At 44.9% G+C, this 21,232-nt stretch overlaps 1 protein-coding gene across 1 annotated transcript in view; it reads right to left on the bottom strand.

Moving 5' to 3' along the window:
- LOC143964484 (integrin alpha-11-like) overlaps positions 1-18,414 on the bottom strand; it is a 211,052-nt gene extending 192,638 nt beyond the window's left edge. Inside the window, exon 1 of the mRNA XM_077474257.1 lies at positions 18,338-18,414. Coding sequence (XP_077330383.1) covers positions 18,338-18,414 — 77 coding nt within the window. The remainder of the gene's footprint in view (positions 1-18,337) is intronic.
- Between the last annotated feature and the right edge of the window lie 2,818 nt (positions 18,415-21,232).

Genomic DNA, 21,232 nt, shown 5'->3' with positions numbered 1-21,232 from the left:
TGTGTGTCCGTGCAGCCTTGTGTGTGTGTGTCCGTGCAGCCTTGTGTGACTACGACTAATGTGCACTGCTTGCTCCAATCAAAAAGATATGGGGGAAAGGAAAGATTTGGCATTACAAGGAAGCAAAACCCACAGTGAGAAACTATTTCATGAAAAAATAGATCACCGGCCATTATGTAGGGGATTTGTATGGATTATTATTGGAGAATAAGGACATAGTTTATAGTTTGTTTTTGAATCTACAATGCCAATTAGTATGTGTAGAAATCCTGTATGGACTTGCTGCACTTTAAAGCTTACCAGTGTTTATGAAATCATTTTACACTTATACCAGTCACACAATACAATGCACACAGAGGTTGATCAATTAACTTCTAAAACAGCCCTTACTTTTCTTAATCGCTATCAGCAAAATAATTAAGGAGAACTTGACGGGAGGATCCCTTTTCTTACCTTTATACTGCTCCTTGCACAGAGCTCTGCTAGACTAATACCCACAAAGTCAATTCCCGAGCCTCCGTCCCGAGCCGCCGTCCCGAGCCTCCGTCCTGAGCCGCCGTCCCGAGCCGCCGTCCCGAGCCGCCGTCCCGAGCCGCCGTCCCGTGCCTCCTCCGTCCCGAGCCGTCGTCCCGAGCCTCCTCCGTCCTTCCAGGATCGCCGCTCTTCTCGGCGGCCATTCTAAAATTCAAAAGCCGCGCCTCCGCCTTCGCCTGTGATAGGCGGAACACTGAATTTCCCAGCAGCCTGTGTTCCGCCTATCACGGACATCCTCTCATATTCGTCCGTAGTACGAGGATGAGCGGATGTCCGTGATAGGCGGAACACTGACTGCTGGGAAATTCAGTGTTCCGCCTATCACAGGCGGAGGCGGAGACGGAGGCGCGGCTTTTGAATTTTAGAATGGCCGCTGTCTGTCTGCTCGATACGCTGATCGAGCAGTCAGACAGCGGTGACTCGAGTATAAGCCGAGGGGGCACTTTCAGCCTCAAAAAAGAGGCTGAAAATCTCGGCTTATACTCGAGTATATACGGTAAAACTACTCACGGCTATAATGAATTGTCGGTCCCGGCAATACACATAAAAGTTCATTGATAAAAATGGCATGGGGATTTCCCTACAGGGGAACCCCGAAGCAAAAACCCCCAAAAAATGGCGTGGGGGTCCCCCTCAAAATCCATACCAGACCCTTCAGTGTCAGAAGAATCAAGGCCATCACACGGCTGACTTCCTGACTTCCACAGAGGCAGATCGCGCGGATGGCGCGGAGAAGAAGCCGGAGCAAGATGCGGGACGAGAAGAGCGGAGGAAGAAGAAGATGATGAAGAAGAAGATGGAGAAGAAGAAGTTGGAGAAACAAGAAGAACAGAAGATGAAAGAAGAAGAATTTAATAAAGGACTTGTCAAAAACTGTCTCTTGTCTTTTTTAACCTTTTTGTCACTTTTTTTGTGAAATGGTAGGGGTACATTTGTACCCCATTACCAATTCACACGGGGGCAGGATCTGGGGGTCCCCTTGTTCAAGGGGGCTCACCCGCAGACCCCCACAACCACCGGGCAAGCGTTGTGGGTATGAGGCTCTTCTCCCCCTCAACATGGGGATAAGTTGCTTTGAGGGGCTACCTCAAAGCACCCTCCCAATGTTGAGCACATGTGGCCTGGTATGGTTCAGGAGGGAGGCCCTCTCACCCCCACCCTCTTTTCCTGTGGCCTGCCAGGTTGCCTGCTCAGATAAGGGTCTGGTATGGATTTTTGGGGGGACCTCACCCCATTTTTTTTTTTATTTTGGTTTGGGGTTCCCCTGTGGGGAAATCCCCATGCCGTTTTTAATCAATGAACTTTTATGTGTATTGGGGACCGACAATTCATTACAGCCGCAAATAGTTTTAAATGACTTTTTTTCCTTTAGAAATGTAATTTTGCTGTCAGACAGTTCTAAACACGGGAAACATGCGCCCCTTTACAGGCATATTATAGACACCCCCCAGGTACAAAATTTAAAGGAATATTACACTTTTATTGTTTCACTTTAAAGGGGTTGTAAAGGTTTGTTTTTTATTTTCTAAATAGGTTCCTATAAGCTAGTGCATTGTTGGTTCACTTACCTTTTCCTTCGATTTCCCTTATAAATGTTTTTTTTCTTTGTTTTCTTTGTCTGAATTTCTCACTTCCTGTTCCTCCTCAGTAAGCTGTTCAGTAAGCTGTTCTGGCTGACTAACCACCACTCAGATGATGGTGAGAAGTTTACTGAGGAGAAACAGGAAGTGAGATATTCAGACAAAGAAAAAAACCTTTAGAAGGGAAATCGAAGGAAAAGGTAAGTGAACCAACAATGCACTAGCTTAGAGGAACCTATTTAGAAAATAAAAAACGAACCTTTACAACCCCTTTAAGCATTATTAAAATCACTGCTCCCGAAAAAACATCAGTTTTTAAAACTTTTTGTTTGTGAAGTCCTGGGGCAGGACCCGCGTCCCCAAACACGTTTTATGACAATACCATGCATATTAGCCTTTAAAATTATCACTTTTGATTCCTCCCATAGACTTTTAAAGGGTGTTCCGAGGCTTTCAAATTTGCCACGAACACCTAAAATTGTTCGCTGTACGGCAAACTGGCGAACAGCCAATGTTCGAACATGAGTTTGACTCGAACATAAATCTCATTCCTATTCAGGAGGTTATTCAGGAGGTCTTTTCATTTAGTGCATCCTGTTAATGTAGGACGTTTCAATGTTAGCGTGATTGTCGTTTTGTAAAAATTTTATTGTGTGTTACATACATTTTATTGTCAAAAGTATTGGGACATTTACACACACATGAACTTTAATGGCATCTCAGTCTTAGTCTGTAGGGTTAAATATTGAATCCACCCTTTGCAGCTATAACAGCTTCAACTCTTCATGGAAGGCTGTCCACAAGGTTTAGGAGTTTGAACATTCTTCCAGAAGCGCATTTGTGAGATCAGGCACTGATGTTGGACGAGAATGCCTGGCTCGCAGTCTCCGCTCAAATTCGTCCCACAGTGGTTCTATCTGGTTGAGGTCAGGACTCTGTGCAGGCCGGCCAAGTTCCTCCACCCCAAACTTGCTCATCCATGTCTTTATGGACCTTGCTTTGTGCACTGGTGCGCACACATGTTGGAACAGGAAGGGGCCGTCCCCAAACTGTTCCCACAAAGTTGGAAGCATGAAATTGTCCAAAATGTCTTGGTATGCTGACACCTTAAGTGTTTCCTTCACTGGAACTAAGGGGTCAAGCCCTGAAAAACAACCCCCCCACACTATAATCCCCCCTCCACCAAATGATTTGGACCAGTGCACAAAGAAAGGTCCATATGGACATGGTTAAGCGAGTTTGGGGTGGATGAACTTGACTGTCCTGATCTCAACCTGATAGAACACCTTTGGGATGAAATAGAACTGAGACTGTGAGCCAGGCCTTCTTTTCCAACATCAGGGCCTGACAAATGCGCTTCTGGAAGAATGGTCAAACATTCCCATAGACACATCTCCTAAACCTTGTGGACGGCCTTCCCAGAGGAGTTGAAGCTGTTATAGCTGCAAATGGTGGGCCAACTCAATATTGAACCCTACGGACTAAGACTTGGATGCCATTAAATGTCATGTGTGTGTAAAGGCAGGTGTACCAATACTTTTGACAATATAGTATATGAAGTACATTCACAGTATATTAAGAAAAAAAATCAGTCTATAATAAAAACTGACATTTAGTGTTGGGTAGACACAAGTCTCTCATAAAAATGTAAGACTTTGATGGAAACAATTTGGATCTATTTTACTCATTCCAAGTTGGCATAGTTACTGAGCATCTGGATCTTATAGATTTGGAAATAAGCGTTAATAGCCAATTGAGATAGTTTCCATCTTGCCAACTACCCAGTCTATCCTCCGTATCCATTCACTGCTTCCTATATTAAAGAGCAGTGGAAGAGTTGGCATTTGGTCCAGTGCAGTAGTCTCCAAACTGCGTTCCAGGGGCCAAATGCAGGCCCCTTGTTTGCTTTTATCTGGCCCTTGGGGTACTATTTTCATCAATTGATACCAAAGATGGGCCAAATCCCCCCCCCCCCACTGACAACAATGAAGTGGCAGAATTGCTCCCAGTGTCACTAACAATGAGGCCCAATGAGCTGGCACTTTATCTGGCCCTTGGGGTACTATTTTCATGGGGTACGATGAGCTGGCCCTTTATCTGGCCCTTGGGGTACTATTTTCATCAATTGATACCAAAGATGGGCCAAACCCCCCCCCCCCCCCACTGACAACAATGAAGTGGCAGAATTGCTCCCAGTGACACTAACAATGAGGCCCAATGATGGGGCACGACTCCCCCCACTGACACCAAAGATGGGCACTATTCCTTCCACTGACACCAACGATGGGCACTATTCCTTCCACTGACACCAACGATGGGCACTATTCCTTCCACTGACACCAATGATGGGCACTATTCCTTCCACTGACACCAATGATGGGCACTATTCCTTCCACTGACATGGTGGGGCACTATTCCTTCCACTGACACCAAAGATGGGCACTATTCCTTCCACTGACACCAATGATGGGCACTATTCCTTCCACTGACACCAACGATGGGCACTATTCCTTCCACTGACACCAATGATGGGCACTATTCCTTCCACTGACACCAATGATGGGCACTATTCCTTCCACTGACATGGTGGGGCACTATTCCTTCCACTGACACCAAAGATGGGCACTATTCCTTCCACTGACACCCACGATGGGCACTATTCCTTCCACTGACACCAACGATGGGCACTATTCCTTCCACTGACACCAACGATGGGCACTATTCCTTCCACTGACACCAATGATGGGCACTATTCCTTGAAGGAATAGTGCCCATCATTGGTGTCAGTGGAAGGAATAGTGCCCATCGTTGGTGTCAGTGGAAGGAATTTCCTTCCACTGACACCAACGATGGGCACTATTCCTTCCACTGACATGGTGGGGCACTATTCCTTCCACTGACATGGTGGGGCACTTATCCTTCCACTGACATGGTGGGGCATTGCTTATTCCACTGATGTTGAGACCTTTTCTACTCCAAATGACCGCAGTCTGCCCCCCCCATGAGAACTAGCATCAAATGGTAGAGCTTTACAGGACACCGCCAATCGCTTTCTTTTTTTTTTAAGGGCCTTTCTTGCCCAATTTTATTAAAAGGAAGTTCAAAGTTCCAGATAATCAAAACAGGTTTCCCTCACAGGGGTATGGAAGAGCCCTGGGGCCATCAAAAAAAAAAAAAATCTGAATTCTGAGTTTGAAAGTCAGAATTCTGACTTTAAAACTCAGAATTCTGACTTTGAATCTCAGAATTCTGACTTTCAAACTCAGAATTCTGAGATTCAAACTCAGAATTGTAAATTAATTTTTTTTTATTTTTTTTACAGAATTCTGAGATTAAAAGTCAGAATTCTGAGATTCAAAGTCAGAATTCTGAGTTTGAAAGTCAGAATTCTGAGATTAAAAGTCAGAATTCTGAGTTTGAAAGTCAGAATTCTGAGATTAAAAGTCAGAATTCTGAGTTTGAAAGTCAGAATTCTGAGTTTGAAAGTCAGAATTCTGAGATTAAAAGTCAGAATTCTGAGTTTGAAAGTCAGAATTCTGAGATTCAAAGTCAGAATTCTGAGATTCAAAGTCAGAATTTTGAGTTTGAAAGTCAGAATTCTGAGTTTGAAAGTCAGAATTCTGAGATTCAAAGTCAGAATTCTGAGATTCAAAGTCAGAATTCTGAGTTTCAAAGTCAGAATTCTGAGTTTCAAAGTCAGAATTCTGAGTTTCAAAGTCAGAATTCTGAGTTTCAAAGTCAGAATTCTGAGTTTCAAAGTCAGAATTCTGAGTTTCAAAGTCAGAATTCTGAGTTTGAAAGTCAGAATTCTGAGATTAAAAGTCAGAATTCTGAGTTTGAAAGTCAGAATTCTGAGATTAAAAGTCAGAATTCTGAGTTTGAAAGTCAGAATTCTGAGTTTGAAAGTCAGAATTCTGAGATTAAAAGTCAGAATTCTGAGTTTGAAAGTCAGAATTCTGAGATTCAAAGTCAGAATTCTGAGATTCAAAGTCAGAATTTTGAGTTTGAAAGTCAGAATTCTGAGTTTGAAAGTCAGAATTCTGAGATTCAAAGTCAGAATTCTGAGATTCAAAGTCAGAATTCTGAGTTTCAAAGTCAGAATTCTGAGTTTCAAAGTCAGAATTCTGAGTTTCAAAGTCAGAATTCTGAGTTTCAAAGTCAGAATTCTGAGATTCAAAGTCAGAATTCTGAGATTCAAAGTCAGAATTCTGAGTTTATAAATATAGCAGTCTTTATTAAGAAGATTTTAGGACCAATGAGCAATAATGTAGTAACACCCACAGACCATCATTCTGCAGACATCCATGTCTGTTCTGTACATGGATATGTAAACCTATCTTAGTTATAGCACACAGTATGGGGAAGCAGGCAGTGCTGGGTTCTCTGGTTCCTCTACTGTATTAATAATTCCTCAGTTTGCTGTCTTATTCCTCTCTGTCATCTGCTCCAACAAGAAGAGCCATGCTGAAAACCTGTGGGGGGGGGGGGGGAGACACAGCTTCCATACATAACAGAAAACAATGGCCAGCACAGCTCTGCACCCCAACTTGTAGGAAACATTGCACTGTTGTCCCTAAATTGAGGGAATTGTGAATGGCTAGAAGGCAGCAGGACAATGTGTTTTATGGCCCTAACGGATTGATCATGGCAATTACTTATCTGAACTAACAGTTGTTTCACAAATAATTAACCTCCTATGAAACAAAAAAGACTCTAAAAGTAAGTAGTGAGAGTTGGTATAGTGGTTAGAGCAGCAGGCTAAAGTAGGTAAAGGCAAGGGTTCTAATCCAGGTGACAGAATATTTTTTTTTATATATATATATATTTTTTAAATATGAGATAGTGAGGGCTTAAATTGTATTTTATCAATATATCCAAATTGATTTTAAGGTATATTAACAAAGACACACTGATATATTGAGCACACAAAGTTGTAGTATATGCTGGCTACTATAAATTAGAGAGTAGAGATTTAGAAGAAAAAAATGTGTATATATTAGGGTGATCAGATGGGAACATTAAGGTGTCATCTTCAGTTTCCCCGGGGGGCGGTTCATCATATCATTACTTGTCTGGACTAGTACGGTAATTTCACTGAGAATTAATCTCATATTAAACTTAAAAAGCACTAATTAAGAGTCCTGGAGTGATAGTATAATGGTTAGAGTGAGAGGCTTATATTGTTGAAGTTGTAGGTTCTAATCCAGTTCAGCACTTGGTATATGTATATTTACAATATATTGATTTTATGTTAAACTTATTTTAAAGTATGAGTTAGTGAGGGCTTAAATTGTATTTTATTGATATATCTAAATTCATTTCATTTCAAGGTATATTAACAAAGACATATTGATAAAATTGTTCTATATGCTGACTATTATAAGACCCCTTTCACAGTTGCGATACAGCGCTAAAAATAGTGCCTGCAAAGCGCCCTGAAAGAGCCGCTGCTGTGTCTCGGAGGGCTTTCACACTGGAGTGGTGCGCTGGCAGGCCACTACAAAAAGTCCTGCTAGCAGCATCTTTGGAACGGTGAAGGAGCGGTGAAGCTTTGTGGTGGTTTTAACCCTTTCTCAGCCTCTAGTGGGGGCAAAAGCTCCACGCTAGTGACTAAATAGCACCACAAAATTGGCAGTAAAGCACCGCTAAAAATAGCGGTGTTTTACTGCCAACACACCCACCATGCCAGTGTGAAAGGGGCTTAAATTAGAGTAGGGATTTTTTTTTACAAATCGGTGTATATATTAGGATGATTTTGGTAACATGGGGCCAGTTCTCAATTTCAGAAGACTGTCCCTGGAAGCTTCATGATAACCACCATGTGTCACGACTCAGCCCTGGGCTCCGTACTATAAGGTAATCTGTGTGTGTGTACTACAATGCACATGCACACTCCGATATACCCCCTTCACTGATTGGCTGTAGTTTATCCCCACTGACACTGAGGCAGCCCCATTTTCCTCTTAGCTACACCGTTGACACGGGGAATTTTTTTCCCAGCTAATGACACCATCGATACAGGGTAATTTTTTCCATCCAGTGACACCACCGATGCAGGGTCATTTTTTTCCATCCAATGACACCACTGATGCAGGGTAATTTTTTTCCATCCAATGAAACCACTGATGCAGGGTAATTGTTTTCCATACAATGACACCACTGATGCAGGGTTATTTTTTCTATCCAGTGACACCACCGATGCAGGGTCATTTTCAGACAGCTGCTGCTCACCTTCCATTGGCTGCCCTGGCTTCCTAACTTTCTCTGAGCTGGACTGGCAGAGGGCGGGCGATCCGTGATTGAGGGAGCTGGGGGGTTACAAGAGGGGGGCAGAGTAACAGTCTGGGACACATGGGAAATCACCTTGCTGCACCTGCTTTCGTACAATCAATCCCCATAGCGATGCCGCTGGCACCCCTGGCCTGGAGCAGGGGGTGGCTCGGGCTGCTGCGGTTGACAGCCTGGAGATCATGCCACGCTCGCGGGTGTCCGTCAGCCCGTCGTCAAATGCGGGAGACTTGGGATGTCTGCATTGCCATCATATAATGCTGATTGAACAGAAATGCTATTACACACTGCTCACTACCCTGTCCCTACATTGTGTTTAATGACTGCCCTGACACTGCCAGTACATACAGCTCATGGCCTGCTCTGCACTGCCACTACCAGGGTTGTCTCTACTATTCATTGGACTCTAGGCAAACATTTTCTTGGCTACCCCCCCCCCCCACCTAAGAAATACAACAGATAGCAGCTAGACTCAAGAATCAGTTTACTGCAGCAGATCAGGTAGCGATTGTGATTGGTTGCCAGAGGTTGCAGCACATCATTGCCACTGATTAAATGGTTGCTAGAGGTTACTCCACATCATTTCTGCTTGCTGGGTGGTTGCTAGAGGTTACTGAACATCCTTAACACTCACTGATTGGTTGCTAGAGGTTACTGCACATCATTATTGCTCACTGATGGGTTGCTAGAGATTACAGCAGATCATTACTAAATTAACACAAATCTATAAAAAACTGATTCAAGCAGCGCTAATTACAAATAACTGCCACAATAAAGCAATTATTTTAACATCAGTCCTTTTTTTGTAATCCATGCTCTGTGTAGCTAAACATATAGTCCATATATCAGATCATGGAAATCACTATCAGACGCTGTATAAAAAATTCTATTGCAGATTCAAAAAGCGGAATGAATGCAGAATGCTGACACCGACAAACACCACCTTCACATGTGCACAGGTAGAAACAGGGGGCATGTGGAAGAGACCCCCCTTGATACAACCCTTACCAGAAAAAAGGTTCAATCTGACGTATAAATATACAATCAAAAAGTGGCAGCAATCTTCGTTTTCTTATCCACCTCAAAATTCAGTGAAAGAGAAGAACAGCGGACATAGCGTAATCTAATTTAAAACATCTTTAATGCTATTTATATAACTTCACAGTGTACACTCACAAACAAAGGATAATGTCATAGCGTTGTTCACAATATGTCAGAAGAACCAGATAGATACAGCGTCTCCTACCGCTCACTGCTACTATAGCCGACAGAGGATCCGACTGCCTTCCTAAGACTTCTGGCGTGGTTACACTTGTCATATGGCTGTTCACTAATTGGTTGCTAGAGGTTACTGCAAATCATTATCTCTGCATCAACTTGTGGGTGTGGCTAAACTGCACTAAACAGTGAGGCATTGTTACATACCAAGATTTTAGGAGTGCACTATATACAGACTGCAGGGTTGAGGAGTGTGCTACGTACAGAGTGCAGAGTTGAGGAGTGCACTATATGCAGAGTTAAGGGATGCACTATATGCAAAGTGCAGGGTTGAGGATTCCTTTAGTACAGAGTGCAGTTCTAAGGGGTGCGCTATGTGAAGAGTGCAGGGTTGAGGGGTTCTTTATGTGCAGGGTTGAAGGGTCCTCTATGGGCAGAGTGCAGGATTGAGGGCAGAGGCATAACTAGAAACATTAGGGCCCTGGAGAAAGAAACTATGAAGGGCCCCCCTGACCCCCCCTTTGCACCAAAGACCCGGGCTTCCAGTTCTGGGAGGGCTTTCATGGACAAACTCCCAGAGCCCTGCCTCCTGTGTGCCCCCTGGGGCACACAACCAGCGCACTCTGTAGCTGCTGTGTCCTTCAGACACAGCTGATCACAGATCACGGTAAAGGGCCAATCACAGCAGCCCTTTACCAGGTGATCAGCTGATCACATATAAACAGACTTGCTGGTTATCGGCAGTACTTTCCTTCCATGCTGTGTTTGTGTGAGGAAAGGAGAGCCGTTAAGTGGCAAGAATGTCAGTACCTTATTTACACAAAAAATCAGGGCACTGATCATCAATGCCCTGATTATCAGTGCATCACCATTAGTGCCCATCAGTGCTGCCTATCAGTGCTCCTCAATTCCGCCTATCAGTGCCCATCAATGCTGCCTATCAGTGCTCATCAATGCCGCACGTGAGTGTCCATCAGTGCAGCCTATCAGTGCCACCTTTCACTGCTCATCAATGCCACCTATCAGTGCTCCTCAATGCTGCCTATCAGTGCCACCTATCGGTACTCATCAATGCTGCCTATCAGTGCTCATCAACGCCCCTTATCAGTGCCCATCAGTGCTCATCAATGCCACCTATCAGTGTTCCTCAATGCCGCCTATCAGTGCCACCTGTCAGGGCTTATCAATGCCCAGTGCAGCCTATCAGTGCTTATCAATTCTGCCTATAAGTGCCCATCTGTGCTGCCTTTCAGTGCTCATCAATACCATCTATCAGTGCCACCTATCAGTGCTTCTCAATGCTGCCTATCAGTGCTCATGGATGCCACCTATCAGTGCCAACTCTGAGCTGAGAGCATCTCTTTCATAGAGCCCAGAGCCTGCAATGACAGTTCCCCCTGCCTCCTCACTTGCACGGATTGGAGAGAACTAAGCGGATCTGCCCCTCTCCCTCTGTGTGCACCCTGGGAAGTGGAAATGATCAAATTCAGCTGCTGGGCTTCACAATTCCCATGGTGCACAAAGGTGGAGCGGGGCAAGAGGGAAAGGAGCATATCAGCTCTCTTCTCTCCCATCCGTGCATGTGAGGAGGGAGAAGGAACTGTCAGTGCAGGCTCTGGGCTCTATGAGAGAGACGCTCTCTGTTCAGAGCCCTCCAGTCAGCAACCCCGCTGGGTGCCCTCTACAGTGTCGGAACACCAGGGACGGTCGCAAGTGTGATCTTTGTAACCCTGGTAGTTCCGCCACTGTCCGCCAGGAGGTCTGTCCCCATTATAATCCCCCCATGTCAGATGGATCATACTGGGGTATATACCGACGTGGGGGGATTACACTGGGGGACAGATTGGCCTGGGAAATGGGAGGACTGTACTAGAGGACATACTGACTTGGGGGGGTTATATTAGAGGACATACTGAACGATCACAGTGTGCATAAATACAATCTAAACCCCCCACCCAGATCAGGCTGTCACAGTGTGCACAATCACTAGTGATGGACGAACTTCCGACGGGACGTTTCGCGAACGCGGACCACGAACGCGGGCGATAGTTTGCGAACCGGAACGTTCGCGGCGGGCCCCATTGACTTCAATGGGAGGCGAACTTCGCAAACCTACAGGTCAAATTTGCAGCCACAAAATAATGAATAGCTGTGCAAACATAGTCCCACCACATGGCCAATGACATAACACATGTATGAGGTGAATCTGGGATCGACAACTACAAGCATTCTTTTTTTATATGGGAAATTGTTGTGACAATTCAGGACTGTGGAGCGCATGAAGGCAATGGAGGAGAGGGAAGGTCAGGGACCAGGGTAGACAAAGAAGAGGGTGCAGGAGATGATCACCAGCAGCGTTACATACAGCAATGACACCTGCACCGTAATAGAGTCATCTGACTCCAGCACCGTGATAGAGAGCACTGACATCAGCAGCGTGACATACAGCAATGACACCTGCACCGTGATAGAGTCATCTGACAACAGCACCGTGATAGAGAGCACTGACATCAGCAGGGTGACATAAAGCACTAACACCAGCACCGTGATATACAGCACTGACAGCAGCACCGTGATAGAGAGTACTGACATCAGCACCGTAATATACATCACTGACACCTTCCCCCGTAAACAGCCCCAGGAGGAAGTCAGCATAGCACAGGGATGGTGGGAGCCCCTCATAAGGAGCATAGCACAGGGATGGTGGGAGCCCCTCATAATGAGCATAGCACAGGGATGGTGGGAGCCCCTCATAATGAGCATAGCACAGGGATGGTGTGAGCCCCTCATAATAAGCAGCCCCAGGCGGATGTCAGCATAGCACAGGGATGGTGTGAGCCCCTCATAATAAGCAGCCCCAGGAGGATGTCAGCATAGCACAGGGATGGTGGGAGCCCCTCATAATAAGCAGGCCAAGGAGGAAGTCAGCACAGCACAGGGATGGTGGGAGCCCCTCATAAAAAGCAGCCCAGTAGAAATATGACCCACCCCTGTATACCACCCCTGCGGAAGGGCCTGCCTCTTCCTCTGCCTGTCATTTTTTAAATGACCCTGTGACAAAACTCTCAGTCCCTATACCGATGAAGGACTGCTGCAGTATAGGTCAGCGGTCAGTAGTAGTGCACCTCAACCCTATGTATTGTGGACCTATACCAGTCCTTATAGAATAGCAGACTGTACCTCACTCAACCCTATGTACTGTAGAACCCTAGACAGACCAAGTTACCAGTCCTTATAAGGACCTTTGTGGAACAAGTAGGTTGTGACTGATTAGCAGACTGTACGTCAGTCCCTATACCGATGAAGGACTGCTGCAGTATAGAACCCTAGACAGACCAAGTTAACAAGTAGGTTGTGACTGATTAGCAGACTGTACGTCAGTCCCTATACTGATGAAGGACTGCTGCAGTATAGGGCAGCGGTCAGCAGAAGTGCACCTCAACCCTATGTATTGTGGACCTATACCAGTCCTTATAGAATGGCAGACAGTACCTCACTCAACCCTATGTACTGTAGAACCCTAGACAGACCAAGTTACCAGTCCTTATAAGGACCTTTGTGGAACAAGTAGGTTGTGAGTGATTAGCAGACTGTACGTCAGTCCCTATACCGATGAAGGACTGCTGCAGTATAGGGCAGCGGTCAGCAGTAGTGCACCTCAACCCTATGTATTGTGAACCTATACCAGTCCTTATAGAATAGCAGACTGTACCTCACTCAACCCTATGTAGTATAGCACCCTACACCAGGTTATTACCAGTCCTTATAAAGGACCTTTGTGAAACAAGTAGGTTGTGAATGATTAGCAGACTGCAGCAGAAGGGCAGCAGTCAAGTATAATATTCTTTCTATAATTGGAAGAAAGAATATTATACGTGTACAAGCCTATTACCATACCATTGATACCAGTCCTGAAAAGAACCTTTGTGGACCTAACATAGTAACAGCTACTGATTAAACTGACCCTCACTGCCTCACACACTGCTTCCTGCCTGTCCCTATATAAACTGACAAAACAGAGGCTACTAGAACAATAACTGGAATAGCACTTTTGTGGACCTGATAGTAACAGCTAATGACTAAACTGACTGTCCCTACAGCAGACACACCGTCCTGTCCCTTTCTCTAAACTGACAAAAGACGCTCAGGCTGCTGCAACAATCAGTAGCACAGCAAACCTATATACACCTAACACCTATACCAGTCCTGAAAAGAACTTTTGTGTACCAAACAGCTAGCGATTTGGGTCACTTGCAAACTCTCCCTGCTCCACATAGCAACCTCTCCCTATCGTGACAGAAGAAAGAATGTAAAATGGCTGCCGGATCGGGTGTATTTATAAGTTAGGGGGAATGTCCAAGTGTCCATGTGCTGTAATGTCTCAATTGGCTGTCCTGTACCCCATGATGGATGTGTCATCATAGGTCAAAGTTCTTTTACACAGTAAAAACACGGAAGTCCGCCGGGCGAACGGTGGCAATAGTCCACCGATCGGGCGAATCGCGAACAGCCGAAACAACCGCCGGGCGCACCATTCGGCCATCACTAACAATCACTCCCCCATCCATATTTACACACAGTACTTAAGCAGCATGTGGAATTTCTTTTCTCCCGGGCTCTTGCAGGTGCAGTTAGAATGGCATCATTGCCCCCCCCCCCCCCCGATGCCGATCCCACCCACATGCAGTCGCGGTCTGCTCCTGGAAAGCAGCAGGATCTGACTGGAAGGGAAGTCACACTATTCTGTTGTGACAAAAAGCATAACTTACACAGAACGTCCATGCAGGTTGCTGGCTTCACGAGGATCGTGTAGATTCTTTGCCCCTCTCCCTCATCTGCTCTCATGTAGAGATGTAGAGAGCAGAGAGGATTCTGAACGGCAGCTAACAAAGCAGAGCAGCCAGCAAATGACCAGCGCAGGTTGTGGAACTCCGGCTTAAAAAAAGACCTAGCGGGCAGGAGCGTGGGTTTCAGTGCAGCTACTTTGGGCCCCCCTGCAGCAAGTGGGCCCAGGGCATCTGCCCTGTTTGCCCTGCGCTAAAGATGGTCCTGGCCACTACATACACTAGTTACTGTGCATGGCCCTGTACATCTTTACTACTAAAACTTATTGCATGTCACTAATTGCCTCCCCACAATCTCTGCATACTATTCTGCATGGAGACTACATATCATGGCTGCATAGCACACACATTAGCACCAACAATAACACTGAGCGGGGAAGTTGGGTTGTTAGGACCCTATGATTTTGAAAGACAGCTCTGTCTCTAGCAATGACTATAGTTCTCAGTGACTCTAGCATTGATCATTGTAATGGCACTGAGTCCCAAAAATGTATCCGTGAGGATGACTATAGCCTACTGTCACCTCAGTCTCCACAGCTGAGATAGGACAAGGTCATCCAGTACCCAACTGTGCCTGCTCCCCCCTCTCAGGTAGGGATTTTGAGAAAATAGTGGCATACAGAGCAAAATACTGTACCTGTATATGCATATACTGTATATTTGCAATATGTTAGAGTTTAAAACTTGCGCACACATAAGGGGCTAACAGTAGTAAAGAAGAAAAATAACCCTGCATCAGTGGTGTCATTGGATGGAAAAAATGACCCTGCATCGGTGGTGCCACTGGATGGAAAAAATGACCCTGCATCGGTGGTGTCATTAGCTGGAAAAAAATTTCCCTGTGTCAACGGTGTAGCTAAGAGGAAAATGGCGCTGCCTCAGTGTCAGTGGGGATAAACTACAGCCAATCAGTGAAGGGGAGATATCGGCGTGTGCATGTACATTGTAGTACACACACACAGATTACCTTATAGTACGGAGCCCAGGGCTGAGTCGTGACACATGGTGGTTATCATGCAGCTTCCAGGGACAGTCTTCTGAAATTGAGAACTGGCCCCATGTTACCAAAATCATCCTAATATATACACCGATTTGTAAAAAAAATCCCTACTCTAATTTAAGCCCCTTTCACACTGGCGCGGTGGGTGTGTTGGCGGTAAAACACCGCTATATTTAGCGGTGCTTTACTGCCAATTTTGTGGAGCTATTCGGTCACTAGCGTGGAGCTTTTGCTCCCACTAGAGGCTGAGAAAGGGTTAAAACCACCACAAAGCTTCACCGCTCCTTCACCGTTCCAAAGATGCTGCTAGCAGGACTTTTTGTAGTGGCCTGCCAGCGCACCACTCCAGTGTGAAAGCCCTCGGGGCTTTCACATTGGAGACACAGCAGCGGCTCTTTCAGGGCGCTCTGCAGGCACTATTTTTAGCGCTGTATCGCCTGCAAAGCGCCCCACTGTGAAAGGGGTCTTATAGTAGTCAGCATATAGAACAATTTTATCAATATGTCTTTGTTAATATACCTTGAAATCAATTTAGATATATCAATAAAATACAAGCCCTCACTAACTCATACTTTAAAATAAGTTTAATATAAAATCAATATATTGAAAATATATATATACCAAGTTCTAAACTTTGCCAGAACCAACAACTTCAACAACATAAGCCTGTTGCTCTAACCATTATACTATCACTTCAAGACTTGAATGTTCCTATCTGATCACCCTAATATATACACATTTTTTTCTTCTAAATCTCTACTCTCTAATTTATAGTAGCCAGCATATACTACAACTTTGTGTGCTCAATATATCAGTGTGTCTTTGTTAATATACCTTGTGAAATCAATTTGGATATATTGATAAAATACAATTTAAGCCCTCACTATCTCATATTTAAAAAATATATATATATATATAAAAAAAAAAAAGCATATGGTAACCTGGATTAGAACCCTTGACATCACCTACTTAAGCCTGCTGCTCTAACCACTATACCAACTCTCACTACTTACTTTAGTTATCTTTTTTGTTTAATAGGAGGTTAATTGTTTGTGAAACAACTGTTAGTTCAGATAAGTAATTGCCATGATCAATCCGTTAGGGCCATAAAACACATTGTCCTGCTGCCTTCTAGCCATTCACAATTCCCTCAATTTAGGGACAATAGTGCAATGTTTCCTACAAGTTGGGGTGCAGAGCTGTGCTGGCCATTGCTTTCTGTTATGAATGGAAGCTGTGTCCCCCACACACACACAATACACACGTTTTCAGCATGGCTCTTCTTGTTGTAGCAGATGACAGAGAGGAATGATAAGACAGCAAACCGAGGAACTATTAATACAGTAGAGGAACTAGAGAACCCAGCACTGCCTGCTTCCCTATACTGTGTGCTATAACCAAGATAGGTTTACATATCCATGTACAGAGCAGACATGTATGTCTGCAGAATGATGGTCTGTGGGTGTTACTACATTATTGCTCATTGGTCCTAAAATCTTCTTAATAGAGACTACTATATTTATAAACTCAGAATTCTGACTTTGAATCTCAGAATTCTGACTTTGAATCTCAGAATTCTGACTTTGAAACTCAGAATTCTGACTTTGAATCTCAGAATTCTGACTTTTAATCTCAGAATTCTGAGATTAAAAGTCAGAATTCTGAGTTTGAAAGTCAGAATTCTGAGATTCAAAGTCAGAATTCTGAGATTCAAAGTCAGAATTCTGAGTTTGAAAGTCAGAATTCTGAGATTCAAAGTCAGAATTCTGAGTTTCAAAGTCAGAATTCTGACTTTCAAACTCAGAATTCTGAATTTTTTTTTTTTGATGGCCCCAGGGCTCTTCCATACAGGGGGTATTCAGTATTTCACTCTTGCAAAGAAATAGGCATTCTGCCTCCTGGCTTATACATACAACACTCCTGCTTTGGCCTTACCCTTTGTCTGCCTCTCACAAACAGTCTTCATACACACTCTGTGCACGTAATATGTAACCCCTTGCTGCTTTGGCTCCTACGTGGAGCCCTCCTGACTCCTGGCAGCGACCTCCTCTGTCTGCCGGGGTGAAGCCCAGAACCATGGTCAGGTCACTACTAAAAAGCCCAGCACACACCTGACCAATTACGGTGCTGGCTTTTCTGAATACCTGGACCCGGGGTTGGAGATTTTATTCCACCCGGATCTCTTAGCCCTTGTACACACGGTCGGACATTCCGACAACAAAATCCATCAGATTTTGTCCGAAATTAGTGTTGCATACACACGGTCGGACAAAGTTGCCGGAAAAAACGATCGTTCAGAACGCGATGACGTTATTTCGTTAAGACGGGACTACGTTCAGACTAGTAGCCAATAGCTTTGGTTTAGGAATTTGATCTGAGCATGCGTGGCACTTTGTCCGATCGGAATTCTCTACAAACGGATCATGTTGTCGGAAAATTTTATAGCCCAGCTCTAAATCTTTGTCGGTCGGATATTCCGACAGAAACAGTAGGGATGGAGCCCACACATGGTCGGATTATCCGACAACGCAGTCCAATCGGACATTTTCCGTCGGAATGTCCGACCGTGTGTACAAGGGCTTAGCCATCTCCAGGCTCCAGGTCCCAAAAAAAGATGAGAAAACTAAAAACCCAGTTTCCTCTGCATTACGCAAACCCCCTGGAGCTCCTCAACCGGCCTGGTTGAGAATTCTGGGTCAAAATCTCTTTCTAGACCTTGGCAGGGCAACTCTCTGCCACACCCCTCTTAAGTCTGAAGGACAGTAAGCTAGCCCTCCTGACTCCTGGCAGCGACCTCCCCTGTCTGCCGGGGTGAAGCCCAGAACCATGGTCAAGTCACTACTAAAAAGCCCAGCACACACCTGACCAATTACCGTGCTGGCTTTTCTGAATACCTGGACTCAGGGTTTGAGATTTTATTCCACCCGGATCTCTTAGCCCTTGTACACATGGTCGGAGAATCCGTCGGAATGTGTCCTATCGGACCGTGTTGTCAGATAATCCGACTGTGTGTGTGGTATGCATCGGACTGATTCCGTCGGAATATCCGTCTGACCCAATTTTCCAACATGTTGGAAATATTTTCCGACCAACTGGTTCGATCGGACATACTCCGATCATGTGTAGAGAATTTTGATCGGACCAAGTGCCACGCATGCTCAGATCAAATTCCTACATCAAAGCTATTGGCTACTAGTCCCATCGTAACGAAATTACGTCATCACGTTCTGAATGATCGGATTTTTCGACAACTTAAGCCTCATACACACGATAGGACTTTGTACAAACTTTCCCTTGGATTTTTGTACAAAGGGCGTCGGCCCTGAACTTGTATTGCATACACACGGCAGGACTTTTTCAGCCAACTTTCACCAAATCATATGGTTTTTCTGCTCTTTACCGCCACCTTTGGTCAACTTCTATATTGTTATCTGATCTTTTGCATTGGTTCTGAGCATGCCTGTAGTTTGTACAAAAGTCCTATGGTTTTCTGTACACACGATCAGACTTTGCTCCATCGGACTTTTGTTGCCAGAAAGTTTGTCCGTTCGCACAGCCAACAAAAGTCCGATGAAAACCAAAAAAGTTTGTCCGATGGAGCGTACACACAGTCGGATGTTGCTCCAAAACAGCTCATTTGCATGTTTGTTGTCAAAAAGTCTGATCGTGTGTATGGGCCTTTAGTCCGACTGTGTGTATGCAACAGTTTCGGACAAGATCCGATGGATTTGGTTGGCAGAATGTCCGACTGTGTGTACAGGGGCTAAGACATCTCCAGGCTCCAGGTCCCAAAAAACAACAAGAAAACTAAAAACCCACTTTCCTCTGCATTAAGCAAACCTCCTGGAGCCCCTCAACCTGCCTGGTTGAGAATTCTGGGTCAAAATCTCTTTATAGACCTTGGCAGGGCAACTCTCTGCCACACCGCTCTTAAGTCTGAAGGACAGTAAGCTGGCCCTTTGTATAGAACGCATGGAGCCCTCTGGTCCAGTGGAAGGGATTAGGTGAATAGTGCTTTACACCATAGCCAAGGCTCTATTGGTATTTTTAAATTTCTCAGTAATTAAGCTTTCGATTCTGACAAAGATTTGGGCTGGATACAATTTCTACAGCAACAATGTCTTACAAAGCCGCCATACTGCAGGGGTCACATATCTTACCGAGTGTTGCTGAGAAGCAACTGATAAAGTCCTATGAGAATATATAAAAGAAAAACTACCAAAGCATCTTTAGCAGGGATATGATACTGTTTCCCAGATGACTGGGCTGCTTCCAAAAGGCTTAACAGACTCGTTTTCAGCCAAAGAGTTAGACATATTTGTGCGTCACTAATCTAAGCTGGATATGTCATGTCACATAAATTTATGGAAGCAAGGTTCAATATAAAATGAGGGAGTGAAATATATCACAAAGAACTAAATAAACATTGGTTAATGTGTCCCTTGGCCTACAACATAATCATGAGGTCAGATTTACTAAAGAGAGAATCATGGTGAAGTGCCGAAAAGTGCACCTGTGTACAGGGGCGGACTGACCATTGGGCCACTTGGGCACTGCCCGAGGGCCCCAAGCCACAAGGGGGCCCCATCAGGGTTGCCAGCCTCAGTAAAACCAGGGACAGTATGTCAAAATCAGTGTTTTTTTTGTACATCTGTCTCTGAAATGTCCCTTACCACCATTCTTTTGGTCTAAAAATCCTGAGATTATAGCTGCCCAAACTCTTCAGTACCTTCTTAGCCAATAGAAACATGTCTGTGTATACTGTGTGATTGTATACTGTGTGTGTGTATACTGTGTGGCCCTATAATCTTGGAATGCCTGGGGGCCCCATAATCTCCTATTGCCTGGGGCCCCATGAGTTGTCAGTCCACCCCTGCCTGTGTACACTTCAAACATCTGGCCAAGTGAAGAAGTAGCCCATTTATGTTGGGCATGAAGTGTTTGAAGGTGTTTGAAGGTGGGTTGACTTCACTTCAGCTTAAATGAACCAACTTTGGTCATACTAGCCCAGATAATATGTTTACCTTAAAGAAGGGCCATAAATATCAGTACTGCTTGAGAAATAGACAGGACTTTGAGATAATAGGACCCAAGGATGTGAGGGTGGCCCTCCACCATCACACAGTTTAAGACCACTTTTCATACCAACAGAAGTTGGCTACATATTTGATTCTGGCTGTGAAGCAAATGATAGCCAAAGCTTAGAAGAATCCCACAGTCATCTTGTCAAAGGCCATACGAACTCAATGTTAGTTATCAAGAAACTGTCTAGTATTCTTAAGGACACAACCAACCCAAATTTCTCAAAACATGTGAACCATGGCTTGCTTATGTCTTACCATCCTCAAACTCTTCTAGCCTGAGTTATCTAAAGTCCATTTACCCGGCCCTCTGACTAGAGTCTGCGGGGGATACATCCCCCCTTTCCCGCTACCCTTCTCTTTGTATTGTCTTGGCCTCCCTACCCTGACATCTGCCATTGATCCAATCATGGCATTTCCTGGTCTCTTCCCCTACCAGTTTTCCTATCTGCTCTCCACCCCACATCTTTTCCTATCTGGACTTATCTGCCCACCAGGGGCATACCTACAGGGGTTGCAATTGTGACACGGCCCCATGCTCCAGAGTGTCCGTCTGGTTCCTCTTTACACCTGAATGGGAGGGGCAGCAGCACATAGGAGGAACCAATGCCCTCCATTCTCTTCCTGCAGCCCCTGAAAGGCAGCTTCTCCTCCCTTTCCTCCCACAGGCATTCAGCCGTTGCAGGA

Source organism: Lithobates pipiens, unplaced genomic scaffold, assembly GCF_037356315.1.
Source record: "Lithobates pipiens isolate NorthernLeopardFrog02 unplaced genomic scaffold, aLitPip1_a1.2 Scaffold_8, whole genome shotgun sequence".
In the NCBI taxonomy this organism is placed as follows: domain Eukaryota; kingdom Metazoa; phylum Chordata; class Amphibia; order Anura; family Ranidae; genus Lithobates; species Lithobates pipiens.
Note: the sequence above shows the minus strand (reverse complement) of the source record. Positions and strands in the feature narration are given on the sequence as shown.